At 51.7% G+C, this 21,065-nt stretch overlaps 8 protein-coding genes across 8 annotated transcripts; 5 read left to right on the top strand and 3 right to left on the bottom strand.

The window, feature by feature from the left end:
* Nucleotides 1–1,099: 1,099 nt before the first annotated feature.
* Nucleotides 1,100–2,354, top strand: JN550_002761 (uncharacterized protein; the record flags this gene model as incomplete). The annotated part of the gene is made up of 3 exons (XM_049314092.1): nt 1,100–1,435; nt 1,490–1,840; nt 1,911–2,354. 3 exons carry the CDS (start codon nt 1,100–1,102, stop codon nt 2,352–2,354), a joined length of 1,131 nt encoding a protein of 376 aa, XP_049175286.1.
* Nucleotides 2,355–2,979: 625 nt separating this feature from the next.
* Nucleotides 2,980–5,347, top strand: JN550_002760 (uncharacterized protein; the record flags this gene model as incomplete). The annotated part of the gene is made up of 5 exons (XM_049314091.1): nt 2,980–4,263; nt 4,330–4,453; nt 4,521–4,821; nt 4,880–5,083; nt 5,155–5,347. The coding sequence occupies 5 exons, from the start codon at nt 2,980–2,982 to the stop codon at nt 5,345–5,347; spliced, it is 2,106 nt and encodes a 701-aa protein (XP_049175285.1).
* Nucleotides 5,348–6,018: 671 nt separating this feature from the next.
* JN550_002759 (uncharacterized protein) lies at nt 6,019–6,859 on the top strand (the record flags this gene model as incomplete). The annotated part of the gene is made up of 2 exons (XM_049314090.1): nt 6,019–6,039; nt 6,095–6,859. The coding sequence occupies 2 exons, from the start codon at nt 6,019–6,021 to the stop codon at nt 6,857–6,859; spliced, it is 786 nt and encodes a 261-aa protein (XP_049175284.1).
* A 264-nt stretch (nt 6,860–7,123) lies between these two features.
* JN550_002758 (uncharacterized protein) lies at nt 7,124–10,319 on the top strand (the record flags this gene model as incomplete). The annotated part of the gene is made up of 2 exons (XM_049314089.1): nt 7,124–8,922; nt 9,404–10,319. 2 exons carry the CDS (start codon nt 7,124–7,126, stop codon nt 10,317–10,319), a joined length of 2,715 nt encoding a protein of 904 aa, XP_049175283.1.
* Nucleotides 10,320–10,574: 255 nt separating this feature from the next.
* JN550_002757 (uncharacterized protein) lies at nt 10,575–11,678 on the bottom strand (the record flags this gene model as incomplete). The annotated part of the gene is made up of 2 exons (XM_049314088.1): nt 10,575–11,390; nt 11,529–11,678. 2 exons carry the CDS (start codon nt 11,676–11,678, stop codon nt 10,575–10,577), a joined length of 966 nt encoding a protein of 321 aa, XP_049175282.1.
* A 451-nt stretch (nt 11,679–12,129) lies between these two features.
* Nucleotides 12,130–12,997, bottom strand: JN550_002756 (uncharacterized protein; the record flags this gene model as incomplete). Its single annotated transcript, XM_049314087.1, has 2 exons — nt 12,130–12,738; nt 12,803–12,997. The coding sequence occupies 2 exons, from the start codon at nt 12,995–12,997 to the stop codon at nt 12,130–12,132; spliced, it is 804 nt and encodes a 267-aa protein (XP_049175281.1).
* Nucleotides 12,998–13,895: 898 nt separating this feature from the next.
* JN550_002755 (uncharacterized protein) lies at nt 13,896–15,224 on the top strand (the record flags this gene model as incomplete). The annotated part of the gene is made up of 1 exon (XM_049314085.1): nt 13,896–15,224. One exon carries the CDS (start codon nt 13,896–13,898, stop codon nt 15,222–15,224), a length of 1,329 nt encoding a protein of 442 aa, XP_049175280.1.
* A 2,957-nt stretch (nt 15,225–18,181) lies between these two features.
* Nucleotides 18,182–20,352, bottom strand: JN550_002754 (uncharacterized protein; the record flags this gene model as incomplete). The annotated part of the gene is made up of 6 exons (XM_049314084.1): nt 18,182–18,529; nt 18,585–19,486; nt 19,542–19,918; nt 19,988–20,047; nt 20,100–20,228; nt 20,294–20,352. The coding sequence occupies 6 exons, from the start codon at nt 20,350–20,352 to the stop codon at nt 18,182–18,184; spliced, it is 1,875 nt and encodes a 624-aa protein (XP_049175279.1).
* Between the last annotated feature and the right edge of the window lie 713 nt (nt 20,353–21,065).

Here is a 21,065-nt window from a genome sequence, read left to right as displayed (position 1 = left end):
AATAATTTTGTAGAAATCGCGGAGGTTCGTTGAGGCCATGGTCTTTAAGTCCTCTTTTGGCCAAGGCAAACGGTTTGAATGCTCCGCAGTCTTCAGTTCCCAGAAGAAATGGATGTACCACAGCGAACTAATGGTACGTTGTTCCTCTATCCAGGAAGGTGGGCCAGTCGCACGAGGCGTGAATGGGTGAGGCTTGCTCTGTCAAAAAGATCTCGGTATCCGGCTTCTTTGACCCCAAGTTCCGTTATGAACGATGGGTGCATGGCTAGGGATGCCTGAATGTAGTGATCAATGCAGTCATGAGCCAACACATGTATGTTGTGCGCCAGGAAAAGGAAGCACCGAAGAAACTCATGACCACCAACTTCCACCGCAGTCAATGGGGCCGATTCGTTCCAGTAATCTTCTGGGCCTGTTCTAGACCGGGGGCCGTTAATGACTGTGTGCGAATCACGGCTCGAATAAGCCTGCGGACCTGGAAGGGGACAGTGGCCACTAGGAGGGCCTCTGTTATCTCGAGCGCATAACTGTCAAACAGTGCTCCGCAAGTAGGTGAGGCTTCGGTAACACTCCATAGCGTGGACAGCCCGTCACATGATTTGATCACATTCAGAAGAATTTCCGGTGGCAGTTGACTAAAGGGGTCTCGGCGTGGGGAGGTTTTCGATATGATGGTGGCCATAGTGTTGCCAACCGACTTATCGCCGCTTTCCTCGTCAAGAATAGTATCAAATCTTTGCCGTGGCCTACTTCTGTGAATGGCAATTCAGAAGTCTCCGCCTTGTGCCCCGGTGTATCGGCTCACGCTCGCCAAGCGTCGTTATTGGCCTTGACCTGGAGCAGTCCCACAGGAGATGTGATCAGTCACGTAGACTTGGGCCAAAACACGTTGGCCATGGAGTCCAGCTCCTGTTGTATAGTGATGTTGGTTCTAAATATGCGGGATGGCGGATAGAGTCTGCCCCACGATGGCTTGTGACATGGGCGCGTACCCCACTCTAGCCACTTCAGTTATCCCCCTCAGCCTCCCAGGTCCCCGTCGATAAATTCATCGTCGATATCATCGACATTCGTACAATCAAACGCTGTTGTCTTCGCCATGCGGGCGCGCCTTGAAGGAGACTACCTCGCTCTCCCTCCACCCGAACGAGGCGAGCAAACTGAGACCTTGTCGCCCGAGAACCTAGATGGGGAGCATTTGAATGCCCTTACCACAGCGCTAGACCATCTCCTCCGCACAGAATTAGCCGAGTTCACATACGCCCAGATCATTGATGGGTATCCCACAACGGATTCTTTCCACCAATTTGATTGGCGCCCGGACCTTCCTGACCACCCCGTAAAGCTGCATACAAGTCTATGCGATGGTGTTCTTGAGCAGGCTCGAGCCTTCGGAGCGGCGTTCGATCCGTTATCCCTCAGATTCAAGCCATGTGTAAATCATACTCTACACACGCCAGTCTATAATTATATACTAACTTATTCGAAGACACTGCAGGCTTTCCAAGATCAGGCTCTGGGTAGCCAGCCCTTTCATTTACGGCTATTTGAGTTGCTCGCCGTCTCATGCCACCAGATTGCTGTATTCTTGTTCGAAAATGGACACAGCCGTCACAAACAAGAGTACGATAAGTGGAGAGCGGAGCAGGAAAGCTTGAAAGAAGCCGGGGATGAGAGGTATCGTTGGCGGCATGTTCCCCCTCCAGTAGTATTCTATCACCCGGAACACGTTGATTACGAGCAATACCCTCGCCGCTTTTCTGATGTGGTGGGTTACTGGGCGGAAGCAAAGATTTTTGGGGGCGTCTTGCTATTTGATCGTGGAGAGTCTGACACCGATGTAAGTGTGGAAGGGTGGGGGACCGAAATGCTAAGATGTGTCACCGATGGCCATGCTAACCTTGGGTCAGTGTAAGCAAGTTTTCCTGCACTCAGCATTGCTATCCGGACCGACTACCATCTTCCCACCTACGGTTGACCAGCTCGAAAAGCTCGTCTCCTTTCTGGGGCTGGAGTCCGAAGACTCGGATGCTGCCTCCACAGCCTGCCCCTTGCCAATACTAGCCTCTAAATTCAACCGACCGCGATGGTACCGCTATCACGCTACCAAGTATTTTCACATCTTTCGAGACAAGTACGACAGTCGATTGCCGCTCCGATTTCCGTGGCCGGACAAGCTCGTGGGGAAAGATTTTCCAGAGTTGGATGATCAGCTATGGCTAATGAATCACGAGGATCAAGTGGCCAATGATCATGTGCCTCTAGATGAAGCTGCAGTTACAGCTGCGAAGCAGAGTTTAAAGAATATCACTCCCTCTTCTCCACTATGGGGTTACGATGGAAGATATTTATAGTAAGACAGATTATACTAGGGGTTGTTCTGCGTAAGGTTGATTAGGGGTGGTGAGGCCAGTCTCAGGCAGCTTCAGTCATGTCTGCTGAATAACAGCTCAGGTCCCACTGCGAAGAGCTCAGGTTCGAAAGTGGAAGTGAGATCTGGCGAAGAAACTTTGTTAGGCAGACCCCCCTGCGGTTTCACCAGTGATCATCTGCCTCTCCTCTCTCGACTCTGGCTTATGTTGGCTGGGAGTGCGAGAGTGCTAGCTCCTTGGCAGGGACTGTTCATCAAAATCAGGTCGCTAAGTCCTGTCTGCCATGCAGCCATGATTGGCTCACAAGTAGTGAAATAATACCCAAGAATCCTGGCTGAATAGGTACCTGTTCGTAGTGTGACTTTCCCTTGCATCCTGGGCGCGTCCGTACCCGCAGAAATGTGGCATGGTAGATATCACATGTCCATCATTGATTGGTCAATCATACTTACGAGCAATGATCAGCCTACCCATGTACCTTCCTTGCATCTGCAGAACTCCGGGTCTCGCAGCATGAACTATAAGAGTCTCGATGGCACTCACCTCTTTACCTTTAAAGTCTTCACTCTTTCGACTAAGCCTACTATATGTGAGCCCAGTCGCAACCATGGCTTGTCCGACGCTACCGCAGGCTATTCTGAAGATTATCCCGGGCGATGAAATTCTTCCGACAATGGAGAGAATTGTGGCAGAGATCCGCGAGGTTCGTGAGCGCGTTGCGAGAACCACCCAGCCGCCACAGGCCTGCTTCAAAAATGTCATCAAGCCACTCATTGATATTGAGAACGAAACGCAAGGCGCCGTTGGGGTCATGGCAATGCTGCGCTACGCTTCGCCTGACGCAATTTCTCGGGAGGCATCGGATAAAGCTTGCAAGCTCTGGGTAGAGTGCGAAGCGGAGTTCAACTCAAGGGAAGATCTCTATCTCCTAGTTAAAGCGGTCAAGGACAAGTCCGAGCCGCTTGCCCGTGAATCAGCCAAATATCTTGATAGTCTACTTAAAGATTTCAGGCTTTGTGGCCATGGGGTGCTTACCGTCGACGAGATCAAACGATACTCCGAAACAAAAAATCACATTGAAGATCTGCGGCGCGAGTATAATCGGAACATCCGCGACGACGATGGTAAGCAGAGATTCTTACTTCAGGAACTAGCTGGAGTACTCCCTCGGGACCTTGATCGTTTTATCACGGTTTCGGAGGCCAGGCAAGACGTGGTATACGTTCCGCTAGGAAGGAATGATGTTGATGCTTTGTTGGAGCATGCATCGATTCCCTCAACTCGGAAAAAGATATACGTTACCAACGCGCACAAGCTGCCGCAGAATGTGGAGATATTGAAAGAGATTGTTGCGAAGAGAGATGAGAATGCACGTCTGCTCGGGTACGATAGCCATGCCTCTCTCAAGATCGAAAAGCGTGCTGCCAGATCTCCAGGCTGGGTGATGAATCTGCTAGAGGAACTGGAAAAAGGAATATTACCCCAGGGACAGCAAGAGATGGACCATTTACTGAAGCTACGCGCGAAAGATTTGGCCAAGAATCAAGTTCTTCAAAATGATGATGGCCATATACCACCATGGGACTTCTGGTATTATGCCCGGGTTGCAGAAGAAAACTTCCAGGTGGATCACACCAAGATCTCCGAGTATTTCCCCATGCGGACTACTGTTTCTGCTATGCTAGATATATTTGCATCGTGTTTGCAACTACAGTTTACGCCGCTCCCATCCGCGTTGTTGGAAGGCCATGTTTGGCATGAAGAAGTTGAGGTGTGGGCTGTCTGGGATAAGAGGGACACCTCGAGAGATGACTTTATTGGATACATCTATACAGACCTACTGTCGAGGCCTAACAAGTATCGGGGCTCGCAGAATGTGAACATTCAAAGGGTACGTCTCTTGTGTTTCCCCAAAGACCTTCAAAGATGACTCGAAAACGACTTAACACGAGTTTAGGGCTACCTGAAAGACGATGGTAGCAGAGTGTACCCTGCGACGATCCTAATGTGTAGTTTTCCCCGCCCAACTAGTTTAGGGAGTGATTTGCTCAAGCATCACGAAATCGTATCCCTTTTCCACGGTAAGCAATGTAAACCTTTCCTTTAATTTGATTACTGGCCAGGCACATTGCTGAAAGAACGTATCAGAACTTGGACACGGAATCCATGACCTTATCTCCAGGACCTCATACGTCAGGTTCCATGGCCACGAGGTGGCACGTGAATTCGAAGAGGCATTGGGAGTCATGCTCGAGAATTGGTGCTGGACGAAAGAGGAACTGAGGAGCATGAGTTGTCATTATACCGCAACGGACCCCAAAATTTTGGAATCGTGGAAAGCCAAAAATCCGGGAGCACCCGTTCCGCCAAAACAAATCCCGGATGCCATTCTGGACAGTCTTGTCGAAAGTCGCAAAACAAATCGGGCCATATGGTTTCTACGCCAGCTGTAAGTTGATCTAGTGCAAAGCAGGGAGTGCATCATACTAAATGATTTGCCTGCGCAGCGCTTTTTCGCAATTCGACATGGCTATCCACCACCTCAGTAGTCACGAAGATGCGCTAAACCTAGCCCCGTCAGATATCTATCACAGTCTTGTGAAGAGATTAGCCTTACTCGAAACCCCAGATATCCAAGACCGCGGATATCCATTCGCCAGTATTGGACACTTGATGGCGGGATACGACGCGGGTTACTTTTCCTACATCAGGTAAGTCTTTGCCTATAGTTGTTGCAATGGCGCTTATTTTGGTATAAAAATCACACAATTGACTGATAAAGTGCTTACGTATTTGCTGCGGATCTTTTCGAGACCGCGTTTGCGAAAGACCCACGCGATCAAGATGTTTGGGCCAAGTTTCGGCGCGATATCCTCGAGCCTGGAGCAAGCCTCGACGAACTAGATATGTTGGAGAGATTTCTTGGCCATCCCCCGAGCGCGGAAGCGTTGCTCCGTAATATCAGGGGGAACTGACTAGGTAAGAAAACCAGACCGTTACTTACGTACCGCTGAGCCGACAGACGACGAGAAAAATAAATTCACTTCAACTTCCCACGTCCGGAAATCTTACAGTCTTCGTTGCCTGGTCCTACTGTAACACTGCTAGTATGGCCCCTATAGGGCCACGGCGTTAAGTCCACCTGCTTGCTATTGGCTACAGACTTATGTTGCTGGGTACCAATTGCCAAATTGTCACTGGTATGGTCTAAGTTGGGGTGGAACAGCTGCTCCTTGGGCAGAGAATGGTTTCCTTGGTATAGAGTTGTCTCTTCCCTGCACGGATGAGGAACTCAACGACTTCGCGCTCGAATTTGTGGATGAGATCTCTTTAAAGCAGCGGTCAAAAGTGGTTATGTCAATGTTATGCAGTTATGCATATGTGCGATGCCGGTCTGGGATTAGTGGCGGCTAGACTAAGCGCGACTTTCGTCATTTTCCGGGACGGCGAGCTCCAGCAGCCAACCTCCAAGGAAAAGTCGACGGTCCTCACTGGCAATTGGGGATTGGGATTGCGCAACTACTAACGCAACAAGAGTGACCTGCCGCCAGCCCCCCTTCAGCTCCCAGACGTAGCCCGATCAATTGGCACGTCAATAAGGACACCCGCGCCCCGGTGCGCTCACATTCCGACCGCACCCGTCATCATGGGCTTCACCACCGGCTTCGTAGGTCCCGACCGTCTTCAACCCATCTTGCACCAGGGCTAATGCATTGCCGCAGACCGGAGGCGTCACCCTGACCCTCTCGCTCGCCTACCTTACAGTCCTCGCCCACCAGCGGAACCGTGAGCGCCAGTCCGCCATCCTGCGCGCCAACAACCTCGTCGTCTCCGGCATCACCGACCCGCTCCCCCCCCTCCACCCGCCCACGCGCTCCGAACTCGCCGCTCTAGAGCGCGCCAACCTCGTCGAGTCCGCCAAGGACAAGTGGAATGCCGAGGTCGAGGGCGCCGTCCGCTGGGCCCAGGAGACGGACTGGGTCGAGGTACGGGAAGGCCTCGAGAGCGCAGCTGGCCGCCTGTGGGGGCGTGCCCTCGGGAATGCTGTTGATGGAGCCGAGAAAGCTGAGAACAAAGCTGCAAGATTAGCTGGCGAGGCTAAGGACGACGTCAAGAGCGCTGCCGACGCAAAGGCGGCAGGTGTGGCCGAGGCTGCGAAGAGCGCATATGCCGATGCGAAGGCTCGTGGCTCCGATGCTCTGAGCCGGGGTGAGAAGCAGGCAGAGGAGGCCAGGGGCTCGCTATTCAGCGCCGTCGGCAAGGGGATCGAGAAGGGCAAGGAGGCCTTGGGTCTCGCCAAGGACAAGGTGGTGGGTGCTGGCGAGAAGGTCGAGGGCAAGGTTGACGAGAAGCTGAATCCCGTCGAGAGGACGCTGAGACAACGGTACGAGAAGCCCAGCGGCGTGAACCAGACCGTTGAGGAGGCTCTGGCCGAAAGATATCTGCCCGTGGACAAGCGGGATAATACCGTATTGAGGGGTGTATAGAGTCGTAAGTCACTTTGTTCATCGGAACCTAACAGACAAACTGACTGATGCTGAAACAGGCAAACCAACCCATAGACCGATTGTACTATAGCATCACTTCCCTCAAGGACACTTGTTGTCATAATTATGAAACCCAGATCATGACTCAACGAAGCCGAGATGTCCTTCACATCACCAATTTCTACAAACCCCACCGTAGCCCATGCCATTGACCCTGTTCTTTTCAACTTACTGACATACCTATCAACGATCAAGCGTGTCTAAATGCACTACAAGGTGGCCAAGTTGAAGAGTGGAAGGGTAGCCACAGTTGCTCGCCACTCCACGAGGAAGAGTGCTCGGCCTCGGACTGAGGCATCTTCCATGCCTTGGTGGAGGAGAATCTTTCGCAGAAGAAAATCTCGAAACCGCAGGCGCTACAGTTCTAGACATACCCGTTTTCAAACTTGGGAACAAACGCAAAGCCTGTCGCTCCCTGCCTATAGCTTTCCATCGTCCAACTCAAGCTCTACATCTGAGAGCTCTTCGAGTACTACGGGCTCATCACTCTCTAGCTCGGCGCTCGAGCAACCATCTCAGACAAAACAGACCTCTCCGGTCCGGTCCACCCGTAGGCGCCGGCATCACTCGGCTCGACGACATGCCACTCCAGCATCACACCGTACTTCACCCAATTGGCGACTAGCTTCGATACCAGCACCCTCTTTCGACATTCCACGCTCCGCACCCTCTCCGCCCCCTTTGCTACCTCCGCTGCCCGACAACATCCCGCAGAAGAACCTCAAGCCGCGAGCTAAGCGCAACTATGATCGTGTACTAGTCTGGCAGTATCGTAATCAGCATGGCGACACTACTGAGAAGGCTACGGATGCGCTTGTCAAGCAAGGGGTCATTGACCCCCCGCCACCGCCTGCTGACGCCAATACTGGGATTGATTGGACAGCAAGCCATAATGTCAGAGCCGAAGCCTCTTCTGCAGAAAATCTGAGACGTGGAAGAGGAAGGATCGACTATAGACACAGACGTAGAGGACGAATGCCGGCAAGACCTGCCAAACAAGGATACAGGAAGCCCCGAGACGACGACCTTCCTGGAAAGACGGAAACTGTTAGTGTCAGCCCGGCTCCGTTGGCTCCAGAATCCATGTCTTCTCCAAATCGACAAAAACCTCTGCCATATTCTAGCGCTCCAAAGCACCTAGCAAATCCAAGCAGAAGTGGAAGTCGCTCAAAACATAACATCATGCCCGACGTCATATCCACGTCTGTTAGCAACCATCCCTTAACGAAACCAACCAGCCGTGAGGCACATAAGCAACTACCTACGCGATCATCGACAAAGCCTCCCAGTACATCTTCTGGCCAACATCACGACTATAAGTCCCCAAGTCGTTCGTCCCGGACGAATCCAGTTCCACATGATTCGACCAGACAACATGACACGGTTGCATCTCAAGCCCAAGATCCTCCACCCACAACTTCTCAACAGCCTATTCCCACGTCAACAAGCGGGGTAGTGCTACTACCGGGAACCCAGCCTAGCAGTCGAGGACTATCGGCAATTCAACAGCCAGGGGCTGAGGCGCAACCGAACACAGCACCAACGCAAGCAGCCGTGAAAGTCAGCAATGCCAATGCAAAGCTTGCACCAGACGCTTCCGCCCTGCTTGCGGTGCTACCTGCCCACCAGCCCACCAAGCAAGCAGCATCAGTGATGCAGCTTTCCATCGACGATACGACCCTGGCTTCAGCCCAGACCCAGGCCGACACGCCACGTGCAAACATGGTCCCGGACATTCGTACGACGTTGGTGAATGATCTAACTCGAAGTGCCGTACCTGGAACAATCAATGGTACGAGGAGGGATCCACAAGAGGGCAAACCCGCCGCGAGCAGCAGCCAAAAGCCCGGAGGTCCTCCGCGCCTTACGGATGACCTGACGCGAAGTGTTATCCCGGGAGCACCAGGGAACCCAACCAACGCTGCGAAGCCAGCTGCCGTGCCCGGCCTAGCCCCGCGACGTCCAGCACACGATTTGACGCGTTCTGCCGCCCCAGGAGATCGGTATATGTCGAACTCATTGCGCGGCGGCGCCTTACATCTGCGCCACCGGGATTCCAGGCCTAGGAGGCGGAAGTCTAGCGCATCCCGGAGAAAGAGATGCAGAGTAGATGATGTTGTGTCACCATGGTACGCAACTGTTCCAGGGTTTATAACAGAAAGTTCTGAGATTTTTCATGTTGCACCCTATGGGGAAAACGGGTTGTTACATCTCGGTGCTTTTAGAAACGCGAATTTCGGGCATGTATTTGCGGAAGTAGAAAGACACACAGCCTGCTCAAAATTGTCTTCGAGACGCAAACATAGTTGATCACGAGACTGCATGTTACCAGGTCAAGCACTGCTACCAGAACTGACTGGGAGTGGCTGGTAGCTCAAGGGTCCACAAGCGCGTCTCGAGGACGGTGGCAGCAACTTTTACAACACTCTACGAGAAAACCGAAATGTGTCAACCACTTTGTGCATTCAAATAGTCATAATATAGACTTACCATGCTGCTAAACAAGCCCTGGCGAGCGGGTATAGACTGGAGCCACCGGCACGGCCAGGCCGGACTTGCCATTATCGGGGAACCCGATTACATCCGGGGCCACAATTTATGGAAATTCCACAGAACGGGGAACTGGGGCTCCCTCGGACGCTGGACGACCAAGATCGGCACCATGATGTTCGGCCCGCAAATCCTCGCCCAACGCCACAAGCCTTCTTCGTTTGACCAACCGGACGTGCTCGCACCAAGGCGTGGCCATTATAGATCGAGCCGGCGCTACAGCTCGACCACCTCGGATCTAGGCACCGACTACAGCACCGACCAGGACTCCCTCTGGGACACCATCTACGACCGCGATGTCCCCGCGCGGGGCCGGACCACGTCCCCGATCCCGGGCGACCTGCGCGAACTGGTCCAGCGGGACCCGAGCCCGTCACCCCGCGGGCGCCGACGCCAGGGCCAGGGCTTTGGGCCAACCCTGTCCCACACGATGCCACGCCGCCGCCACAGTAGCCCGGAGCTGGGCCTTGAGGGCCGCAGATCCCGGGCCCCCATCTTCACGGTCAGTATGTCGCGGTTGCTGCCCCGCCGCCTGGAGGATAAGCTGGATCTGTGCGGTGAGGCGGCAAGGGCCCGTCCGCCGGTCGAGATTGAAAGCGAGGAAGAGGCGGTGCAGATCGCTCGGGGGATGAGGCGGCTGGAGAAGCGGGCCGTGCTGTTGGGGAGGGGTGCCCTTCGGAGGGGTGGCTCGATGTTGCGGAGAAGGAGAAGTGGTAGATACGATCAGGAGATGCCTAAGCCGAGCTCTCAAGACAGTAGTATGAATGAGGAAACAGATCACAGTGAAGACAACACTGAGGACGATGACGTGGAGATTATGGGTCATAACGATCACGTCTATGATGTTTGAATAATGCTCGCATTTCTAGGATTACTTTTGCGAGGGCGGGCTTTATTATCTGGCTGTGGAATGATATCGCAGGCTTTACAGTTAGGATACTCTAACTTACACAACAGAGTTCAAGCCGTTGAACTTATTTACATGTAATTGACCTATCTAAATCTAGTAACAGAACTATATACAGTGCGTAATCTCCAATGCGTTGACCGGTCCTATCAATGCTATGCTAGACGAAAAAGCTAACCCCAAACTTTTGACCTTGAATCAAGGTGCCTGGCTTTGAAAGGTCGCGTTCTCTGTACCCCAAGCGCTCTTCAAACTCCACTTGCCAAACCACTCACCAATTACTGCGCTTGCATTCCATGTCGTGGGTCCCAATCGGTACTCATCCAGGATGCCACCATAGTATACGGTACTTGGCCACCCATGTCCCAGGCCCTTGACCTTGTAGTGAACCATCACATCCTCGAGGCCATTGCACGTCCACGAATACTTCGTGATATTGCCTCCGTTGAGTATCTGCGTCGAATTGGTAGACAATCCCGTAAGGCCAGCATGGTCTGGAGCAGAGGTGTTACAGCCATTGAGCGAGCCGAGTTTCTCCAGGTAGACGGGTATCGGGTACATGGCCGGGCTATCTCCATTGTTGCCATCGTAGGCCACGACCTTGTCCTCTTCACCGTGGATCTCCAGGTACGGGATCGTGACGTTTTCGCGCCCGCCTCCGCAGCCCGCGCCGAACAACGGCTCCGTCATCTCGTCGTCCGGGTAGTACGCACCGCCGACCGCAGCCAGTGCAGCGAACCTCCCACCCACGGTACCGTTGCAAGATAACAGCGCCGTGAGACTGCCCCCGTTGCTGAACCCGCTGCCATAGATTCTGTTGGTGTCGATGCACAACTTGGACTGCAGGTCGTCCAGGACGTCGGAGACGAACTGGATATCGTTGATGTAGCTAGAATTGGGAGATAGTACGTCGCCGAGGAACTGGTTATCTATTCCCTCGGGATACACAGCAATGCCGTTCGGGTTGAACTCGGGTGTGGAGAAGAGAGTGTAGTTCTCAATGGACCGCGTAGGCTGGTATTAGCCATTGAAGGTCAATAGTAACGGCGCGGGTTTGTCATTGGAGTAGCTTGCGGGCAGGTGGATTCGGTATTGTCGGTGCTGCAGCGTCTCGTTCGGGCTTGATAACGGAGAGAGAATGCTTATGTTGACTGACGGTGCGCCTGGAATGAGCTCCGAGGGTAACGCTGACCCACAGCCAGAGCTTGGCGCCGAAGGTGCAAGGATCGAGGCCAGCGTATTGTGGGAGGCGGTGTAGGCTGCCCCCGGGAAGGAGAATAACGAAGGTGTTTGCAGCGACATGATGCAAAGACGTTACAAGAAGTTGCAGACAGCGCTTAGCATTAAACCAAGTCGTACCTAGCCCAGCGCAATGGGAATGAGGTTGCACACAGATGGGGCGACTTCGGTACTTTATAATTGTGAAGAAGCACCGGGATGCGACTCGTTAAAATTACACACTGCTTTTAACTTTTGCATACCACGTTTATGAGTTGCGTTTGGGAGGCAAAATGGTGACCCTAGTAAAGTATAATTAACTAATCCTTACCCGGATACGGGATGGACTTCTAAATTCGGTCTTTGGCATCCCGTGCGGTCCGATGCATGGCTTTGCCAAGAGCCCAGCTTGGCCCGTGCCAGTTTCTCTGATCATTGATTATGCAGAGGTGCTCATTTCTATCTAGGCAGTCACAAAGACCCTTCCATATGAAGCGATGAGTTGATATATGAAGTAAATTGCGAAAGGTTACTGCTATTCACGCAATATATCCTTTGCCTTTCTCGCACCGTACAGGCCAGCCTTCCACCCGTAACCACCAGCATAAACTATATCTGCACCATCTATCAACACTCCGCTTTCCCAATTCGCGCCCTTCGGTGAGATAGTATGTCCAAAGCCCGTAAGCCAGAAGAATCGGTCCACTTCTTCCACAACATTGACCTCGTTCTTACCAGGCTCGACGTATTCGTAAACAATGGCCGCATAGTCCATGTCCGATGACATGTATCTCTCGACGTCGTCAACCTCGTAGGGAGTTACTTTGCAACGCCTGGGCAGTGTCTGAAGAAGTTCCTGGCTGAGGGTCAGCCAGCCATAGCACTTTCTAATGCGTGGCATTGACTTGATTTCGACAGTGTCGCAGTTCGCCGGTCGCTCGTCCAACCGCATTTCGTCAGAAAAGCCTCTCAGATTCGCTTTTGCATCGATCTGAGTCTCAGGGTCGTCAAAGACCCAAATAGGGCCCGGACCCTCGTGTTTCTCCATTGCGCACTCTATCATCTGAAAAATGGCAGCATTTTGGCATTCCCTTTGGAGGGCATAGTAGAAGCAATTGTACTCAGGCGGGTCAGTGTCCCAGAACTAAAAGGGCTGAGAATCAGTCTTCAAACATGTAATCATCGATCATGCGTTATCGGCACTCTACCATCTTAAGAGCAAATGGGCCTTTGTCGCCAAACCAAACTTTCCATACGTAGCCATCAAGGCCGTAGCCTAGAGTCTTCTCCCAGCGGATGGTTTCAGCAAACGTGCACTTTCGAAGGTGTGGTCTCATAAAATCTGCTATGGTACAACTTGGAGGGCCGTTCATGGGTTCATCGCTGCGGAATGGTTTCTTCATGGCATTTAGCCAAGTTTGGCTTACTGGAGACATTCTGTTCGGGGTAATGAGTAAATGACAAGCGAAATAGACGTCAGGGAGGATGGTATGGATGATGGGGGAAGGAGAGTGCTCCTAAACCGGGCAAACCCAAATGAAATTTAAGTCACTACGGCCCGATCACATGACCCAACGAGTTGGTACCCACCCTTACCAAGCAGGGGGGATTATCACTACAAGGGCAAGTTTCGCTATGAAGCACTCTAGTGTCCAACAAGCCTGTTGGTCTATGGTTTATGTTTGTTAGCTTGCAGCCACATGGTCAGTCCTTTCATGGTCTCATCTAAGTTGGGCTCGCTATCGCGTGATATACGCATGCATTCAATGTTAGAAAAGCTCACCAAAAAAATGATGCCGCATGTTGTAAGCTCAGAGATCATGGCCTTAGCATGTTGGTAATTGAACAACTGTTGTTGTGGTGCGTCGAACGTAAAGAGGTATTCTTTGTTCCTTGCTTCCCCGTCATTTAGAGTTCAGTTGGTCACGACGCACGCGCACTGACATTCCCACTCTTCGCGGAATGCGCTATTGGCCGGTCGGTCAAAAACGTCGTTGTTGGTCTTCACGAGCATACATTGGTTAGTCCAAATCCACTGTAGGCCAAGATATGTACCCACTGCTGCCATTTGTACAAAGAAAAGAACCGCATTTCTCTACTATGACTGCTTGGAGTTCCGACTCAGCCAAGAGGTACACAACAACGGGAGGAGCAAGAAAAATAATGTATAAAGTAGCTCGAGATAGCATAGCCCGAAGCTGGAATATCAGAAACCTCACCATGTATGGCTGTTAAGTCTCTTTCATCATCTAAGCTTCTATTGACATTACTATCTAAGTTATTCTTCGTACAGCGCTAAAAATGAGCACGTCGCGTGGAGGCGAATCCATTCTCAGCAGACTTACTTTCCCTGACATCAAACTCGATGCGCGCGCGGTTCATAAAGGGGCTATCACAAAAGCACGTACTTCAATTGATGTGGATGATTGGCGCAATTGGGATGGATTCGACTACAATACATTGACAAAACTGTTTGAAGGCGATCTCCTAAAGGATTATCCAGAGTCACACCCAACACGTACGGCGCTGGAGATAGAGAAGAAAATTGTGAATGAAGATACTTTGGCCGAAGCGCTGCAGAGTTTCGTAGTTCCCATCGTGAATTTTGCTCTACAGCAACATCACCTAAAGCCCCACGTCGGCGTAGGATCTCGCTGTAAGATGGAGAAGAACAAAACACCAGATTGGTCGACCATATCTGCAACCGAAAACTTCGCCGGAAATCTAACGAACCACGAGCAACACCCTGAATATATCAATATTCTCCCTGGAGACACCAAACTACATGCGAAGTGGTCCCCTGAAATGAAGAATTCGGACAAAGCACAATGGAAATTGGGCATCATACAGGTTGTTGACTACATGGCTCTGTGGAATTCTCGATACGGATTCATCATCACTGACGGAGGTCTCGTAGCCCTGAGGCTCACTCGCCAAGGTACAGGAGTAGGAGTGAAAAAAAGACTTCCTCGAGCGGCCAAAGGCTCCCACACGCGATCCACTGGCTACGATATTGAGAGGGAGGAAGACCATTCAACCTACACAGATAACGACCACTCAGAAAGGGAATATGAGGATCCTGAGTATGTCTTCGTCCCATGGAGAAGTGTGGAGAACCCAACAAAGAGACAAAACCAGAAAGAGCAAGAGAAGCAGAAGGAGCACCAGAAACGGAAAGAGAAGCAGAAAGAGGACCAGAACGCGAAGGACAAATCGCTCACATTGAAGTTGACTTTATATTGCTTGACTTTGATGGCCATCAACGAAAATTTTATCGACTACTCATATCCGGACCTCGACTCTTGGCGTCAGGAGGAAGGTGGAACATACATTCATAATACAACAGGGAGGAAAGTTTCCAAGTTACCCAAAAATGCGCGAATACAATCTCCCAAAGATCTAAATTTGGAGGACCAGCAATCCACGAGCTCGTCTGATGATGCTCTGGGGCAGCCCAGTGAATACAGTAGTGTCTCACACAGGCATAGCCGTCAGGTGACCCGGATTAGTCCATACCCGCCCGACGATGGGTCTGGTGATGAACTCTCCGCTGAACCTTCAACTGTGGAAGGCGCCCGTAGCAAGGGTACAAGATATACCTTACGACAAAAACCGAAAAAAGGTGTCTAAGTAAGCGACTATTTTAAGATGACTAATCATTGGCAAAGTCCCTTCATAGGCGGAGTGAGTCAGCAAACAGTTCTGCGAGCGGGAAAACGCGGAAATAATTCAAAACTGACCTTACTACGAAGTCGAGGTTAAGACAACAATCTTTATGCTTTAAGACTTTCTATCGTGGGGCGCTTGGCGTAACACGTCGGGTTCTTCTACAACACACTTGAGATTTCTTTACAGATCACTAGCACTTTTTTTATTTCGACAACGCCCGCATTAACACATGTTCTAGCTGGGGCATTGTTGCGACATGTCGCGCAGTGAATAGTTACATGGATTCATGGGTTCTTGGTGGGAACTACGCTCATTTGAAAGTCACTCCTTTACGACACATCTCCTTGCCCTCTTCTTGGAATTTCTCCTTACACTTGCTTTTGTAATGTGGGAAGTCTGGTGGCAGTTGCCGCCTACTGGTTTGCGGCTTTACACTATCATTTAATTTTGGACTATGCGGGATTGAACGGTGCGCAATCTATCAAGTTTTTAGAACTGGCCTTATCTCCAGAACATCTCAGATATCTCAATCTTAGTCTCTCCTTATTACTGCAAAATTAAGGTTCTTCTTTTGTGAGACTTGATATGCCCAAAAAGAAGAAGCCAAAAGAAGGACCTGCTGGTAAACTTTGCCAGATCCATTGTAATAAAAAAGCCACGTGCACGTGAAGGCCCGAATAAGGGCTTCGACCTTGGTAGCGGTGCATTGGTGAAGAGATTTCAAGAACGACGAGAGTAGCCGTCCTGCTAATCACTCTCTGGGACATACAAATGTGAATTATATTTATTCATCATGAGACCATTCCTATACATTGGAACGCTTTGAGGGAACTTATCGAATATTCTTGGATGTTGCGGGATTGCTGATCGACGTGCGTATTTTGCCTGACTTGAACCGATTGGCCACATTCGTCAGCAAATATCGGGGACATGTATTCCTCCCGAGTAGTAATCGGTGCTGAAAGGCCCAGCAGGGTTCTGAGCTGCCTTCTGATTGCTTCAAGGTGCGGATTGCGAGCTTCGTTTCTTGATGTGAGCCTGCAACGAGCGCCAGGTCCGTAACTACAAACCTACTCTTGCCTGCACTAAGAGCATTCACTTGATCTTCAACGTTTACAGATAAGTCTTCATAGTGAAGCCCGCGTAGAGGCATAAAAATTGACTTGAGTTGATCCTCAAGAGCTGCAAATGAAATGGACGGGTGAGCCTACCATAGGCAGTGACCCCCGGGAATGACAAGGTTCTGCTTCATTGTGTACCATAAAGGTCATGACAAAAGGGGCTCAGTTTAATTCTCGTCGAGCTAGAGGAATGAGCCGTAGAACAATCCCAATTCTCGTCAGTTTTCGTTTACCATGGCCATGATAGCCACCGTCGGCTATTGTGGCGCTCGCGCTGCTTTTGCTGGTTGACTCGGAGCAATCCCGAGGTCTGCCGATTTTCCAAGCGACATATGAGCACTAGATCCTGCGAAGTTACGACCGAGTCTTTCGCGTTGAGAAAGGCTGGTGACGGGTTTGCACCAGACAGTAGCATGTGTCTCATAACTCGATAAATAGGCTCAGATGTCGGCCATTGGTCAGAATTCTTGGCCTTTTCCTCATAGACTCGTTGGAAGAGCCCATCTATGCAAATATGTTGGTTTGTATCGGCACCCTTATTCAGGAGCAGCTCCACACTGGCTAGATTTGGGCCCTGCCCCAGGTCTACTAATTTCAGAGGAATGACGAAAGTTGGCCCAAGGCATAATAGAAAAGAGGTCGGCCTCTTTTCTGCAGGCGGCGATGATCTTTGTCCAGCTTTGATGCCACATAGAAAGTCTGTCTAGCTTGAATAGCCGTGGCCAGGAAAGACTTTTGCTGGTATTCCTGGGAAGCGGCCCTTCGGTGGGTCACGGATGTTAAACCAGTGAGCCCCCTCCATGCGGTTACAGGTACACAGTGTTGATGCGGTCGAGCTCGTCCAGAAGTGCAAACATTGAACTGGTGTGGTGCTCCTGGGCCATATTCCCCAAGTAACACAACCTCAGCCAACGCAGTTCTCCTCGTCAGTGCCGACGAATTGAACGTACATTGTTCGTGTGGTCAAAATAGACGTGTAAATCGACGGTCGCCAAACCGAACAGTTATAAAATGAAGGCAAAAAGTGCGATGGTGTATTAAATTCTACGGAAAGGAAGGAAATTAAATAAGTGAAACGCGAAAAAGCACAGCCACCATTTCTCAGCCACAATTCTATACCACGTCTCACCAGCCCGAGCTCAACATGTCATCAAATGATGATCTAGCAGACTGCCTGCCAGCTGGAAGATATTGTTGGTTAGCACCAACCCATCTGTCATGCCTATCACATGATTTACATTCGAGCTCGGCCCTGATTGAGCATGAACAGTTTTCAAAGGGCGGGCATGACTCGACCAAGAGACATATTCGTGTCAATTCTGGTCTTCTGCCGTTGCCTCATGACGTCCGATATCACATCATTGTGCCGAAAGAAATCCCTGACAGTTCAAGGTAGAAAGTCGACCTTGTGGCGCAAAACAGAGGCTTCTTCAAGACCTTCAACTACCTTGAGCAGATCTTTGCAGCGCTCATTTAGGCCTTTCTGTATCCGCACATAAATACTCTCTGCATTGAAACCACCACGAGCAGACCTGTCCGAGCCGCTTTAGGCTTCTGCCGTTCTGAACCGCTTCTGTACCCCCTCGCCATTATTATGTGCCGTGTTACGGGACCACAGGTGAATCGAGACTTGGCTGCAAATCCTGTAGTATTGGAAGAATTCTCAAGCTGAGCAATGGAAGGAAGAAGAGCTCCCTCCACAGCTGTGGCGTTTGCTATTTACAGCTGGGGTGGACCACTCCTTGTACCCCACCACAGCAGCCACCTACACTAACCAGTCCGTGACAATAATTTATATTAAAGATCAATCCATACTTGGTCTAAATTCAGTGGTTGCATAAAGAAGTCATCAAACAAGAATTGTTGACTCGTATCGCCCGGCAGACCTAAAGGGAAAGGAGTTTCAGAAGCTACTTTGGGAACTTCATCGGCGCCTTCTTTTTCGACCAAAGGATGGATAAAGGTGGTATGGACCCGCATTGTGGTGCTTCGATCAGAGGCACTCAGTGAGCTGGCATTCCTTTGTGCAGACAATTCCGTGATGCTGGGATCAAGGAGCTGCCAGAGTTGAGCAGGCTCGAAGCTGATGGTGTTTTGAGCGGCCGCGCAGTCTGTCAAGGATTGCAGCTGGTCGAGTGTGGCCAACTATTTGCGTGACTTAGCGCGGTGAATCTTTTGACGTGGAACCTCTGGGCCCTACCTTTTGAACAACACGAGGCCATAATTGTGATAAAGTGCTGAGAAAATTTCGGCATTGGCTGAGATTCTCTTTCGAGCGAGCTGCGACCTTGCTGTCGCGAGCGTACTGCATGATCCATGGGACAGTCGCTACAGCAACAACGATGTCACTGGTGAATGGGTCATAAATGGAAAATCCGACTTCGAGACACATATTGATCAGTCGTATCACCCAACTTGAGTGGTACAGCGCCTGGTCGACAGTGATCTGCAGGAAGCTTCGTGGAGCCGACGAGCGATTCGCACTCCTCAAGGCTACAAGATGCACAAACGGATGGTTCAACAGAGCCGAACACGCATGGAATCGAAGCTGGTACAGCATCCAGCACCGCCAATACTCCCGATCCTTGTGCAGCGCATCCAAAGACCGATCATTCAGCCTGGCGTTCCTGAAACAGTGCTTGTAGTCGAGATTGTTTTCCAGCTCATAGAGCTGTTGGGTCAGCTCGGCGAACTTTGATGTTGGTAGCCAAGGCTTGTCAATATTGCCGTGTCGAATGCTATGCAAATACTTGCTGACATCGCGCCAGGATGCCATGACTCTTATGCTGTGGGCATAGATGCCGCTGCCCTGTATACACTCGTCGTCCATAAACGCAAGATCGTAAGCGGCCTGTTGCCTTGTCTTGACGATGACCGGCTCAGGCGCTTGCATGTCTGTAGGGTAAGCAGGGGTATATAGGTCCTGGAGCCGAGGAATCGACTGTGGTGCGAATACGTTCTCCAGTGAGCGAATGCTCCAGTAACACCGCGAGCTAGCCTCACTGTCCACACCGGGCTCTCCTTGCTCTTGTTGGCTGATCCTCAGGACTTCGAGTCTACTGGCAAGTCCCAGAGTCATCCAAGCCAGCCCTCCTTCTCCGGCTGGACACCAAAACTGTCAGTACGTCTTTCTGGGTGGCTGGGAAACGATGCACACCTAGAATATGCGCCAGCGCTATAAGACATAGGCACTGTGAGATTTCGAGCTTCGGGGTCCCCTCTGCCGCAAGCTGGGTGACGACCACGCGAGCCGACGCTGAGTGTCTTTTGACCGCCTCCCTGGTGGACAAGTCAGGGGTGTCGCTTCCGAGGTACATGATCGAGAGTGACAGAAACGTCCACTGCAGGAAATGTGGTGCCTTTGCAAGCGTATCTCGCAGAACCCGGGGGCAAAACAATGAGATGGGCTGGAAATTCATACGTTCGTCGTGCACAGTCACGGCAAGATCTAACATGTTCGAGAGCAGGTCATTTTCTGTGTCGACCCAGGCTGATCCTACGGCCTTTGCTGGACTATTGATTTCCCCTCGCCTTCTGCCAAGGTGTCAGTGTCTGGCTACGAAAGTCACCTCGGCTTCGTATGCCGGCGAGGGCAGTTATTACCCAGGAGATCTCCCAGTGGCAACACTGGGAGTCGGAGTCCGTCTCTTGAGGGCCCATTTTCTGCAGTCGTGTTAGACGGCGGCTGGGCCAGGGAAGGTAAGTTAGACCTCACTTCTGATGGACCCCAAAGTCCGTGTCTTGACTTCTCTTGCGATCCCGCGGCAGGTAGTAGCACTTCTGTTGCAGGCGTTGGCAGAACGAACAGACGGGTCTCTCGCCCGTGCACTTTGTTTTCTTGCGCCTGTGCAGGCCGTTAGAGATGGGCGGTCGCCCGACTGGACCCTGCATACGTGGGGTAAAGCTTACCGGCAGTTCTCGCAGGATCGCCGGGACGACTGGACTTGCCCGTCGAGGCTGTCCGCCATCAACTCAGCTAAAACACGGACTTTCTTGACAGCGGACGGACTCTGGGGGCGGACAGGAGGGCGAGGGCTGCAACGAGGGCTGCAACGAGGTTGTGGTGGCCAGGCTCCGTGCCCACCTAAGTAGGCTCCCCGGCCCCCGCTTCCACCCCTGGGTGGGGATGCCAGTGGGCACGGTAATTCGGGCAATTCCGTCTCGGCCGCGCAGCTTATCAGCCCTCTAGCACTGAGGACGAGTGGTTCTGGGGGTTGTATGCCTCGTTTTGGATAGCCCAGCGTCTTCTCATTGGCTGCCCACGAATATGGAGGCCAGGTGCCCAGACGAGCCAATCGCCGCCCCAGTCCCTTCCACACACGATGGTCTTGTTTGCAACCGCTGCCGACTAACTAGACTGGATTCGACTTCGTATCGCAATCGAGACGTTGTGCTAGGCACGGTGGGGGGCTGGGCGGAGACTGAAGACTGAAACTCCGTGTTCTGCGCCTTTGCTCCTGTCTGGGCGGGCTAAACCACACACCATCCCACACACGGTATCGGCCAGTCGAGGTCAGTCTTCCGCAGGCGTCTTGGGGTGCACAGGGCAGGTCCAGATGCGGACAGCATCGCAAGATGCAGAGAGAGAACATCAATCGCCCTTCGAGTCAGAGCGTATTGCGCAGAGTTGGTACTTCGGCATGGCTGGCCTTGCTCTCAACTCGTGCGCAAGCTCTTCACT

The sequence above is a fragment of the Neoarthrinium moseri genome (assembly GCF_022829205.1).
Source record: "Neoarthrinium moseri strain CBS 164.80 chromosome Unknown scaffold6_Wmoseri_CBS_16480, whole genome shotgun sequence".
NCBI classification, from domain to species: domain Eukaryota; kingdom Fungi; phylum Ascomycota; class Sordariomycetes; order Amphisphaeriales; family Apiosporaceae; genus Neoarthrinium; species Neoarthrinium moseri.
The sequence above is the reverse complement of the archived record's forward strand: the minus strand, read 5'-3'. Positions and strand labels throughout refer to the sequence as shown.